The sequence below is a fragment of the Toxorhynchites rutilus genome, chromosome 2 (assembly GCF_029784135.1).
Source record: "Toxorhynchites rutilus septentrionalis strain SRP chromosome 2, ASM2978413v1, whole genome shotgun sequence".
NCBI lineage: Eukaryota > Metazoa > Arthropoda > Insecta > Diptera > Culicidae > Toxorhynchites > Toxorhynchites rutilus.
The window spans coordinates 18,417,820-18,430,380 of record NC_073745.1 but is presented as its reverse complement, the minus strand read 5'-3'; the positions used below and the strand labels follow the sequence as shown (position 1 = coordinate 18,430,380).

The window sequence follows — 12,561 nt, the reverse complement described above, 5'->3', positions numbered from 1 at the left end:
TTTTCGATATTGTTACACATACAAATTTATTGAAAATAAAGTAACACTAGAAGGGCCAACCAGAAGAGCCCGCCGGGCCGCAGGTTGAGCATAACTGGTGTAGTCCGTCTGACTCATAACATAAAATCACTCATCCTGTAGTCTTCATGGAATTATAAGCAACGATATCAAGCTTCTAGTTTGTGAATGTCTATTTGCTTACTGCTTGGCAATCCTCGAGACGTGTATATTTGCCACAGTATTCGATTTGCGAATTCATGGATTGAAATTCCCAGGATTGAAACGATAGCACTTATCCCACTGTTATTTGTTTATAATATAACTCGACGTCATTCTAGAATGGTGATTTACCGTCTCAGTTACTTCTCCTGCGTCGAACAACAATGATGCAATAATAGTTACGGGTTCACTATCCATCCCATTCCATTATATGACCATCGTCCGTACATTAACTGATACTGACCACCATTTATCTACTACAAACGTAAACAGCGCTGACGCTCTTGAACTTGATGAAGACAATCAGCATCACTTGTTCGTAACGAGAGCGTACAGACGCAAGTTGATCAAGCTGATGGCGGAAAAATGTCGTCCGAAACTATGAGCGCCACACTTGTCACTTCCATGATATACTGATTGATGCGAAACGATTCTCTCAGCTGAGTTGTTTTCACAAATAATTTCCATACCGGTAACAACAGAAAGGTTATGAAGGTGCATAGCGTAAAACACACGCATGTGAACATGTGACAAAGAGAGGCGTAACCCGACGACAGCACATATTTCCTGGATAATGTCATGGTTGTGCAATCGTTGGTTCCGGTGGACAGTGAGGGTGAACTGCTATCGACCTGAGATAAATTTGCATGTTATTAGACACACATGTGCGTTGCAAAATGCAAAACAATCATCGATGTTTCCATGTTAGCCGGATTGATTAATCCAATTACATGTACAAATATAGGGCTCGTGGAGTTATATTCTCCCATGGCAAATTGTTGGCTCCCATATTTGTTTGCGTATGATGTTCGGAATAAATTAAAGCAGGAATAGCTAACACAATACGTCAATGAAAGCGACTCTCACTGTTACGTAGTAAGTGAGAAAATCCCCAACCCGCCACCATCCATAATAACATTACGAACCCTCCAACTCTCTTTACATTTTTTCCATCGATGTGTAGCACAAAAAGTAACTTTATGGGCTTTCGACACATTCCGGTATCCATTCGACCCAAACCGCCCCTGTCGCGTCCATGCAGGTCGCTAATGGAATCATATATACAATTAAATAGCGCACCACGGCACAGATGGATGATGAACGATCAGCGCAGTACAACAATCTGTTGAATCATGACTTAGATATCCGCACACGCTGCACAGACCACGGACACGTCTGTTTTCTTCGCGCCACATTGATGTTTACACTCACGATGTGCTTTTGCTTATCAACATGGCCTAATAAGCGGGATAGGTGCTGTGCATTTGTGCAAGCTTAGATAAAGTACTTCTTCAATCATCACAAACGAACCTTGACGAGAATGTTGAAAATTGTTTGAATGTTTGTAATAACTTTCGAAGCTCGGAAACAGTTGATTGACGGTTTTTCGGAAGGTATCTGCGGTACGGTACGAAAGGGACGGCCTAAAACGAATCTGCCTTGTCCCAAAAACACTCGGTAATAATTTATCGGACACGAATCGTTGTTTCAATATTCAAAAATTTATTTTGCTTCCTTCGAAGAAGTTCTCATACACACATGCCAACGCTTGGTCCTCAAATCTCAAAATGTTTTGTAGGCCAAATTCCGGATGGTGTTTAATTCCTTCGTCGCTTCTATCGGTTGGAAAGTGCCCTCCGCGAAATAGCAAATCCAGTATGACATTGAGGCAATTTTTTAATTTCTGGCCAATAAGTTATGAATAATCATAACTACGTGAACCGTCAGGTAAATGTCCTTGTTGACCGTCTTGCCTTTCTGAATTTAGCACTTAGTGGATCACATCGCGATGATTTAACTTGATTTTCGACTTCCTTCTCTTGACAAATATGCGACCTCTGTACACTCATGTTCGAGCGATTTTTAAACTTCTCGTATGCCTGGATTTTAGACATGCAATAATTTTCGAATGCTTCTTGCAATATTCTGAGCATATCAGGACAAGTAATTTCATTTGCAACATCGAATTTAATAAATGGTTGCGATTCAACAAACAAGGCTTTTGGAAAAAATGACACAATTTTTTCCCTCAAACCTTGACTGGCAACACAATTAGTGTTGAAGGTTTTTGTACTACATGTCGATAACAGTTTTACTAACTTAACGCCAAAAAAATCTCAAAGTACAGGACGGACTCGATTATATACAGTCTCGGGTTACTTTTCACTGTATATAATCGAGTAAAAAAAATGTGTTTTTAATTCTAATTTAATTTTAATGCATATATTTTAAGTTTTTTGAGTATAAAAGAAGAATTTAATCTTTAATTCATCCCCTTAAAGTAAGAAAACACCTTTCTCACATGAAAAAAATAAATTTATCCAGAATTTCTCAGGAGGTGATGGACAATCACATTAAATGAAAACAAATCCTTCTACGCACATGTTCGTATTTCAACAATGACAGAGTTATCGAACTTTTTTTTGTTTCGGACGTTGTTGCCTCAAACTTGCTCTACTTCAAAAAGTGCGCAACGTAAGGCAATTCTGTCGCCTCCATTTGAAAGATGAAAAAAAAATTGTACAGGATAATGTAGTGAAACAACTAAATTAGGGGATTTAAATAACATTTTGGAAGTGACAAAGTTTGGAAAATGACAAAACATAAAAGTTAGAAATGAATTATTATGTTATTATGAATTTTATCCCAAAAATTTATATTAAACTTGATTGTTTTTATCAATTAAATTAAAGCTGTCTAAGCGCTCTACAATTTGTTATTTGACACCCAACTTCTATCTTTCCTTATTTCGCTGCAATATCGATATAAACAATTCCTGGTGAAAGAGAGGGTAATATCTTTTCTTATATTAGGTTAGAGAAAAAGCAAAGTCGTATATTGTCACTATATGGCAACACTTAAACATATCTTGTGTTGTACTTATCGCATCGGGTCATACTATACGGCTATTTAAAGACGACAATCTGTGCTACAAGTGTCGTTTTGACAGTGTTGTGATTGTCCTTTTCAGTCTCAAGTTATAGCGCGTCAAAGATGGAGTCCACCAAGCAAGAAATTCGCCATATGTTACGTTTTTACTACCTGCGAGGTCAAACTGCAACGAAGCCGGCCGAAAAAATTCGTGTAGTTCATGGACCCGATATTGTAACGATTCGCACAGCACAGCGTTGGTTTGATCGATTTCGTTCTGGTGTAGTGGCTGTCGAAGATACACTCCGTACTGGTAGGCCAATCGTCGTGGAAACCGATAAAACCGTTGAAATCATCCAAGTAGACCGGCATGTGAGCACTTGCTCGATTGGCCAGGAACTGGGTATAGACCATAAAACCGTTTGGAACCATTTGCAGAAGATTGGATTCCAAAAAAAACTGGATGTATGGGTGCCACACGAAAAAATCTTTTAGACCGAATTAACGCCTGCGATGCACTGCTGAAACGGAACGAACTCGACCCATTTTTGAAGAAGATGGTGACTGGTGATGAAAAGTGGATCACGTACGACAACCTAAAGCGAAAAAAGTCGTGGTCGAAGCGCCTTGAGCTGGTCCAATCTCAACTCGGTTCTCTACTGTGAGCAGCTTGACCGTTTGTAGCAGGCGATTGACCAGAAGCGGCCAGAAATGATCAATAAGAATGGTGTTGTTTTCCACCAGGACAACGCTCGGTCTCACACATCTTTGATGACCCGCCAGAAGCTACAGGAGCTCGGATGGGATGTCCTATTGCACCCACCGTATAGTCCGGACCTGGCTCCAAGTGATTATCATCTCTTCCGGTCCATGCAAAACGCTCTTTATGATACTAAGTTGGCCTCAAAAGAGGCTTGCGAAACCTGGCTGTTTGAGTTTTTTACAAATAAGGATGGGGAGTGTTATAAGGGAGGGATAATGAAGTTGCCTTCTAAATGGCAACAAGTTTGCGAACAAAACGGAGCATATTTGACTTAAATTTTAAGTATGTTAAATAAAGCGTAAAATTTCATATGCTTTCATTTAAATGTGTCCCCTGTTTCGCTCGCTCATATTGGCTCTAGCATATATAAAGGTTGTGTCACATCAAATTGCGGAAAAAACGCTGTAGAAATTCGCCCAGTAGACCGATCCTTTTGAAAATTTTAGACAGTAAAATAAAAACTATTAAACAACTTTTGGCATTTTCTTTTTATTCATACTTCGAGCCCAAGCCCGTATGCTCGCACCTTCCTCTTTACCCCGTCCATAAGGTTCTGTACAACGTCAGGTTGTAGTTTTTTTTGAATAGAAATCCATTTTCTCTTGAAGTTCGCCTCCGATTTGACAACTTTTGGGTTCTTCCGGAGGGCCTGCTTCATAATCGCCCAATATTTCTCTATTGGACGAATCTCCGACGCGTTGGGCGGGTTCATTTCCTTTGGCACGAAGGTGACCCCGTTGGCTTCGTACCACTCCAACACGTCCTTTGAAAAGTGGCACGAAGCGAGATCCGGCCAGAAGATGGTCGGGCCCTCGTGCTGCTTCAATAGTGGTAGTAAGCGCTTCACTCCTTAAGGTAAACCTGCCCGTTTACCGTGCCGGTCATCACGAAGGGGGCGCTCCGCTTTCCGCAAGAGCAGATCGCATGCCACACCATGTACTTTTTGGCAAACTTGGATAGTTTCTGCTTGCGAATCTTCTCCGGAACGCTGAATTTGTCCTCTGCGGAGAAGAACAACAGGCCCGGCAGCTGACGAAAGTCCGCTTTGACGTAGGTTTCGTCGTCCATTACCAGGCAATGCGGCTTCGTCAGCATTTCGGTGTACAGCTTCCGGGCTCGCGTCTTCCCCACCATGTTTTGCCTTTCGTCGCGGTTAGGAGCCTTCTGAACCTTGTATGTACGCAGGCCCTCCCGCTGCTTGGTCCGCTGGACGAATGAACTTGACAAATTCAGCTTATTGGCGACATCCCGGACCGAACTTCTCGGATCACGTCTAAACTGCTTAACTACGCGCTTGTGATCTTTTTTACTGACGGAGCATCCATTTTTGCCGTTCTTCACCTTCCGGTCGATGGTTAGGTTCTCGAAGTATCGTTTTAGTACTCTGCTGACCGTGGATTGGACGATTCCCAGCATTTTACCGATGTCCCGATGTGACAACTCCGGATTCTCGAAATGAGTGCGCAGGATTAATTCACGACGCTCTTTTTCGTTCGACGACATTTTTCCAAATTTACGAAAAATTGACAGTGAAGCATGGCCAACGTGATCTATACACTCTTATCTGATTATAAGCGAAAGCTGAAGATATAATTCCTAAAAATTAAATTTCTACAGCGTTTTCTCCGTGATGCAATTTGATGTGACACACCCTTTCTTATACAAATGATATACACGTATTGGGGAGTAGAACATTTTCTGTTATTTTTCAGCTCATTTAATGTAATAAATCGGGACATGTGCATAACATGTACTAAAAATCAACTTTGGGTGTACGTGCTCCCGACACAGGATACTTCCTATTAGGCTGACCATTAATCAGCAACGCCCCCTAGTCTGTACCCCATATCTAGCGTGGTGTGTCTTCCTCAGCTCGAGGAATCCAGGATAGAATGGTCACTAGCCGGCAGAATCATCAGCTCGTGTAGAGTCGCCATGAGCGGTACAATCCTCAGCTCTTGGTGAATGATCAGTGGGCTGCACAACCTTCGGCCCGTGTATCTGAAGAGAGTATGTGTATGTGTTGCCGCGACTAAGTAAATCCAGTAAAAGTAAATAAAAATTTATCCGTTTTATCCAAAAACCATCGCTATTACATATATAATCGAGTTCGACCTATACCTCAAACCGGATTTTAAAATGAGAATTTCCGAGTTATTCTAAAGGATGGTCGTGAACTGCCTATTGATATACGTTCCAGCAATAGCGATTCGGACACAAAGAACATGGTCCACCACAACAGTACAACGAACACGTGTCGCCGTCATTGTTATGTCCCGGCCCTGCCGACAGCAGTATCTTTGTTATGTCTTGACAAAATGTGTCACTATTTGCTTTCGACAATTTTTCCAATAATTTGGACGTTTGGTCAGTAGATCTTATTGATAAAATCAACTCTTGTGAGTGATACCGTTTGACTCAAATTCCGAATACTTCATTTTAAATACTCAATTTACTGAACATCAATGTTGTTTTAATACCTATAAATGTTATTATACGGAAAGATATACCCTAAAAAAGGTACCTAAATCGCAAAATCGCTGAAAGTGACTAAATCGTTTCCGTGAACGTACAATTATTGTTCAGATGGATCAGACGACACGGCGTGGTGGAACTTACTATCGGAAGTTGAGATTGAAGGTATTGAGAACAATTAAGACAAACTCGGTACCCTCGGACTACGACATCGCCAAAAAACACAGTACCATCCGGAAAATCCTTATGCGAGAGAGTTATCGTAATTTCCGTGTCTACAAGCAACCAAACAGGACACTGTAGCCTGAAATCGGATGACCAAAAGACGCGTTCGAAAGTTGTATAAAAGGGTTTTGACGAAGTACAAAGGATTCACGCTGATAGATGACGAAACGTCCGTGAAGATTGATTTTGGACAGCCTGAAATTCTATAAGGCCACTGCCAGAGCAGATGTCCCCAGTAAATTTATGTTCGTTTTCGCTGATAAACTTGTCAAGAAGATCTTAATTTGGCAAGGAATTTGCGGCTATGGATAGAAAACCAAGTTTCGCGTCAGAAACAAAACAATGGACTCGAAAAAGTATAGAGAAGAGCACCTACAAAAACGTCTCCTTCCGTTTATTAAAGATCCGGTGAAGTTTTGGCCAAACTAGGCAAGCTGTCACTAAAGCCGAGAGGTGCTTCAGTGACGATGAGGTCGCTTGCATTGCAAGATCTCATGCCTTCCAATTCCGCCCAATCGAAAAATATTTGGCAATTGTCAAGCGGAAATTGAAGAAGGATGCCAAAGTAACTCGTGATGCTGCAGACATGAAGAGATCGTGGAATAAAATGACCGCTGAGGTTGACCAACAGAATGTCCAAACTTCGATGGAGGGTATCCGAAGAATGAACGAAAATTCATCAAAGCTGTAACGGATTACCTTGTCAATATTTTTCTGAAAAGAACAATCTGCAACGTCTGCATTTTAATATAAAACATTTATTTGTATCTTTAACGAATCTCGAGATACAACTGGTTTTGTGTGGTTTCTACAACAAGTACAGTGATGTAATTGATGCGACAATGTCGAAAAATTTACTAAAAAATCACTGAGAGATCATCGTAAAATACACTGCCTTAGTTGTATAGAACTAATTTTAATGATTATTTCTTACTTCTACTATCTACTATCGTTTGGACGAAATGAATAAATAAATAAATAAATTTTTCATGTCTAATTCCCCGAACAAGATCCCGATTTATCCGAAAAAATATTAATAATAAATACCTTTATTTGTTTCCTCTACTCAAGGGTAATTACTACACCTCAGACGATAAGGTAAAGGGCACTGTTCGATCCTGAATTCAAGAAGAATCAGAATAAATTTTCAGTGACGAATGAAAAACTGTTTTTGCACTAATGGTGACTACATTGAAAACTGAAACATAGAATTTTCGAACATTTCAGACAATTATTTATAGAGAAAAAAACATCAAACGAGTAATCTATCTATCATGAACCATTAGTAATTAATAAACAAGAGCAGAACTCGAAACAGTATCAAATGTTATTTCCGAATATCCATCTTAATATCTATTACCATAGCCGAAGATTGATTGAAACGAACACAATGCGATAGAGATGCATTTAAAAAGTGCGAGATGAAATCTACATCCATCAAAACAACAAACAAGTTCACGATAATAATCAAATGAATTGAAACTAATTACAAGTAGGGGTAGTGGGGGTAATTTGGTCACGTGGGGTAAAATGGTCACCTGCTTGTTTGGTAGTATAACTATTGACTATTGACACCGTATTGATAGTCATTTTATGTTTGAAGAATTCTATGTTTGAAGAAGTTTGATTTTTTTTAGTCACCCTGTGCTACAGTGGAGCTGTCGCATGTCAAGAAATAAATAAAAACAAAAAACGCTCTCTCGGTAGCCATTCGACCGTAGTTTATTGCGTTTCGAATTTAAGGAATTTCTAGTGAAATTTAGTTTATTTGACCTGATATTTGCGACAAATCAACAGTTTGGACGACTGTTCACATATTCTAGAGGAGGTGAACAGATATTTTGTTTAATTTCAGCGAATATTTCGCATATTTCGTTTTTCGCTATTAGGGGGGCAAAGTGGTCAGTGAAGGATTACTGCTGACAATGTTTTGTTTTCAAAAGCTGATATACCTTATCACCTTCTGCTCCTAAAGGGATCCCTTTTATGGTTTTGACCCAGGAAAAACATGCCACCCCAACCAAAACCAAGCCTCATTTTGAAAAACGTTGCGATTCTAGGTGAATAGTCCTAGCTCATTTCATACATATACCTACTATTTCAATAATGATTTAAACAAATTTGGCCAAGAAAACACGCATAAATTTATTTCTTCTAGCGTGATATGTGCGAGTGACCACTTTGCCCCCCACAGTTGACCACTTACCTCCTCACTAAAAAAATGTTCGATTTTTCAACCTTTTTTTCTAATAATAGAAAATTTACTATTTTCAATTTTAATAATAAAAACCGCTTACTATCTTGAGCTACAATATTCTTCGAAGAACGGGAATTTTAGTGGTACGTGGACACAGGAAATGGGCATGTTCCTTAGGGTGACCACATTCCCCCCAGTTCCCCTACGATTACATTATGCGAAAATAAAGTACAGTTGTACAAATTTCCCCACCAATTAATCTATAAAAAAAGGTTTATGTATACGTTCCAAATACTTTACATCCAAACTCGGTGATCTCCATGAAACGGCTGCATAAAAAGATTACGATACAAAGTACTTACATCGTCGTCATCGTCCTCAATATTTTGAAATTGCGAATTGCTGAGAGCCATTTTTGTCAACATACACAGCACGCACTCGAATCTGTTTAAAATTCCAGTCAAATTCTGTTAACTGTCGTCCGTCGAACCTGCCCGAGTATGATGTATTTCACAAAACTGACTCGTTTCTTGCTTCTCCCGCTTTTTTTGTTTTCACTAAAATTGTCCGCAATTGTTCCACCTTTTCCCAGCTAGACGCCTCAAAATTCATTCGATTCACGTATCCCTTCTGCTTATGCTCGCTATATTTGTTGCTATTAATTGCACAATTTTTCCAGTAATGTGCTTTATTTTCCTCACACCCGTTTTCTTCCGCTTGATTTTGATATTGATCGATTTGGAAGACAAGAATATTTACGGGAACAAACAGCACTCGTTGTTTGTTTGCGTATGCAGATTACATCTCGTAGAGCTGGCGCTATTGATAAGATAGAAACACACTTATCGCACCCTCTATGAGGAGCCTTCTTGTTTATTTTCATTCACTTTGTATTATGCAAATTTAGTTCAACATCAATTCACAATTCAGTTTTCCGCGCGGTCGCATCCGACGTAACAAAACGCAAACAATGCTTTCATTACGCGAACGCACAAAGAAATCAGAAACAGCTACATACCACACTGATGGCGTTAAATTATTGATTCGGCGGAATCGATAGTTAGGTTAATTTTATCTACCGGATCTGCTGCACTCGCATTTCTTTTCAAAAATAAATAAACTAAATCACTTCCGTCTTTCTGGCTGAGATCGGTTACTGTTCGCGACTATTGCCTGCTTCACAACTGACAATTAGTCACTATTTATTATTAAAAAATATTTACGCCAGAAGCACGCGTAGAATCTCGAGTCCGTCTGACAGTTCGAACACTTCCCGAATGAAGCGAAATTTTCAATGACGATTTGGTGTAGTCCTACGGTACCGCAGAAAAAAAACATCTGAGCGCCGCTTATGGTCTTCTCTAGCTCTCACTCTTTATCGGTTGGCGGAGCAGAAAACTCGTCAAGAGAACAAGTGGTCAAACATTTAGCTGAAACAGCTGAGACGCCAGCGCTCTCGCTCTTTATCACATCCACATTGTTTACATTTCCATGGCAAAAGTGTTTGTGTCAGCTCTTCAAGCAGAAGGTAAACAAATAGTTGGAAATGCAGAGTCGAAACAGCGGGGGCCCGAACAGTTGGTATTATTCAATTCGTGTTAACAAAATCTAATATAAATGCGTAATACATATCCAATTCTCTATTAGTAGTATATTAGTTTATCAAAAATAGGAACTGCTTTTTCTAATGAGATATAACATCCGCCGAAAACACGTTTGAAAAATATGCATTTGGGTTAGAATTAAAAATTTCGGAGGTAAATAGTTTTGGTAATATTTTCTGTCCGAATGAATTAACATATTTTGTCTCGACCCATATGTTAAGCATAAAACAACTATAGATATCTTTTTCGCTTTTCTGTGTTATAATGATATACATTACGATAACGAATATGACGTTTTCGGTACACTAACCTTCATGGAATTCTGGATGAATTCACTATACGGGAAAACCTGATTTTGTGCGGTTGCTTTTTGTGCGATTTCTCATTTGTGTGACTGTTTAGTTGCAATATTATTATTTGTGCGATTAGTTTGTGTGATTCAAGACCCAATGTCATACTAAAAGAAGAGCCGCACAAACGAGGAATAACGCGAAAATGGACCGCACAAAAACAGGTTTGCCTGTACGACGATCTAATCAAATCTGCAAGAAACTTACTGACTCTACTCACTTTCTTCCACGAGGTATGGCTATTAAATAACGAGACTGCGCGCCTGGAGGGCGCCCTAGAGGGGTGGAGGGAAAAACGAATAGTGCGTTTGGTAGCTTGAAGTGTCTGCTATAAACGTACGAAAACACGTTTTTGTCACTATAGTAGTTTGCGAGCAGCAGTGGTTTGAATGGAACGTGGTTTGTAGTGCGCGTCGGAAATCATGTGTGATGAAAAACACGAACAACAACGCACCTGCCAATAACGCACCTGCCAATAACGCACTGTTGGTGAGGCAATTTTTAGCCGATAAGGGCATTCCAGTGCTCGAACATGCCCCATACTCGCCAGATCTAGCCCTATGCAACTTTTTCTATTCCCCAAGAACAAATCCATGTTGAAAGGTATTCGATTTAAGTCCGTAGAAGAGGCGAAGGAAAAAGCGACGCGGCTTATGAACGCCATCACAAAAAAGAGTTTCAGAACTGCTTCGAACAATGACAAAAACGTATGGAAAGGTGTGTGAGGAGCCAAGGGGAGTATATTCAAGGATAGCATATCGTTGTAGCGTAGTTTTTAAAATATAACCCTTTTTCGTAATCAGTCTCGTTATTTAATAGCAATACCTCGTATATCCCGCTTATTCTAAATACTTTCACTCTATTTCTTTTACAATTCCTAAAAAAGCAATGGCCCTATTTCAATGACTCCTACTACTGATGGTTCCTATCTTTAGCTTCGAACTGAACACATACAATCAATCGCAAAATTGAGTGTACACATGCTACTTGACGATACTTTCAATTTATTTGGTACAAAATATTTTTAATACATTTATTCTTTCGATGCATATTAATCACTCACACATTTAACTAGCTATACGCGCAATAAAATTCCGCGAAAGGTTTTTTGGCTAATTATTTAACCCTAAAAGTGGCCGTCCACATACCACGTGTACAACTTTAGGTGGGTAGGGGTTACGAAAATGTCCACCTTTGTCCATGGTGAGGGGGAGGGGGTATGGATAATGTCCACGTGGACACGTTAATAATTTGTAAAAACAAAACGCATCTGAATTTAACAAAAAATTAAATTAATTCTGCATTTCCGACAAATTTATCTGTATTTATCAAGGTTGAGCTGTTGGATTACGTCATGTGCTGTGAGCGTCTCCGTTAAAGCATTGTTTTCGGTTACCGTTGGCTGTTATTTTTTTTTATCGCCCGGGTGTGCTTTTTTCGCGCGTTTTCGAACTGTTAGAGATATCGTAAAACGCAGTGTGAACTCGGAATTAGTGAGAAAAGCAGAATCATCAAAGCCTGGCAAGGCCAGCCGGCTTTCAGTTTTCGCCGATTTGTCGCCATCGCAATCGAAGTCGGACATCGGTGCTCAGTTGCACGCACACAATACCAGCGCGATTCGCTGCTCACTTACAGCAGTGTGAAGGAGAGCATCACTTCTTAGTGGTGTGTGATAGTGCCGAGCGCTCAAGCGCTCCGATTGAGAAGCAAGCAGCGGTTGCCAGTTCATCAGCACTGGGGTGCATTGTGGTGAATAGAAATAAATAAGATATATTTCTTTTTTAATTTTATTTATTATATAAGATTTATTTTTTTTTTAATTTTATTTATTTTTTTTTAAATTATTATTATTATTAA

The 12,561-nt window shown here is 39.6% G+C and overlaps 1 protein-coding gene across 2 annotated transcripts in view; it reads right to left on the bottom strand.

Annotated features, from left to right (window-relative positions):
• Positions 1-10,040, bottom strand: part of LOC129768122 (tetratricopeptide repeat protein 39B-like) — a 49,130-nt gene extending 39,090 nt beyond the window's left edge. The window contains exon 1 of one of the 2 annotated variants that reach the window (XM_055769556.1): positions 9,113-10,040. In XM_055769556.1, the coding sequence (XP_055625531.1) occupies positions 9,113-9,175 (63 nt within the window). In that variant the 5' untranslated portion in view covers positions 9,176-10,040. Of the gene's footprint in view, positions 1-351; positions 588-9,112 lie in introns of those variants that run through there. The other variant, XM_055769555.1, reaches the window with a different exon arrangement.
• Between the last annotated feature and the right edge of the window lie 2,521 nt (positions 10,041-12,561).